This window comes from Saprolegnia parasitica (genome assembly GCF_000151545.1).
Source record: "Saprolegnia parasitica CBS 223.65 unplaced genomic scaffold supercont2.535, whole genome shotgun sequence".
NCBI classification, from domain to species: domain Eukaryota; phylum Oomycota; class Saprolegniomycetes; order Saprolegniales; family Saprolegniaceae; genus Saprolegnia; species Saprolegnia parasitica.
Window position 1 is genome coordinate 1 of NW_012156929.1, and position 740 is coordinate 740.

Here is a 740-nt window from a genome sequence, read left to right on the forward strand (position 1 = left end):
GCAGAATCCAATCACCGTGTAGAGCAGGAACGAGAGCGCAATGGCGCCGACGACCGCGCGGTTCATGCGGGCAAGGCTGCGGTCGCGGAGCTCTTCGTACACGGGCAGCGCCGTGTTGTGGCACGCAAAGGCCTGGATGAGCAGCGTCACCGTGTAGACCGACGTCGATGTAATGTTCACCTAGTCGAGTGCATATCAGATCAGATATCCATGGTACTGGGCGAAGCGGCATAAGTAGGTCATACCGCGGGCACAGCAACCGGCGTAAACGACGCCGACGACGACACAACGAGATAGACAGCGAAGAAGAGGCACACCACGTACGTGACGGCGCACGTCGCGAGGATGCTCGAGAGGCGCAGCTTCCCGAGGCGGCGGCTGAGCGAGAGCGGCAAAATGATGCCAAATGTAAAGAGCAGCGTGACGTAACCCCGGTTCGCATGCGCCACGCCAAAGATGGCACAGAGGAGGTCGGTGATGAAGATAAAGTACGACGTGAGCGTGCCAAAGCCGCCAAAGATAAAGGTAAACTCGGCGAGGTACGTGCCATACTTGCCCATGGTGTGGTGCCCGAGGCTCTCGTACGTCTTGGCGGCCGAGTCGCCGGCGAGGTCGCTCGCACGCATGAGGAGCGACACCGAGTAGCGCGTGATGAGCGCAATGACAACCATCACGATCAGGCCCGCGAGCCACCCGCTCGACGCGATCGCAAACGGCACTGCGAGCGTGCCCGAGCCAAG

The 740-nt window shown here is 60.9% G+C and overlaps 1 protein-coding gene across 1 annotated transcript; it reads right to left on the reverse strand.

Annotated features, from left to right (window-relative positions):
* Positions 1–15: 15 nt before the first annotated feature.
* On the reverse strand, positions 16–671 carry SPRG_21889 (hypothetical protein; the record flags this gene model as incomplete). The annotated part of the gene is made up of 2 exons (XM_012356647.1): positions 16–180; positions 246–671. Coding segments are annotated over 2 exons (591 nt in total), but the record flags the coding sequence as incomplete, so codon positions are not given.
* Between the last annotated feature and the right edge of the window lie 69 nt (positions 672–740).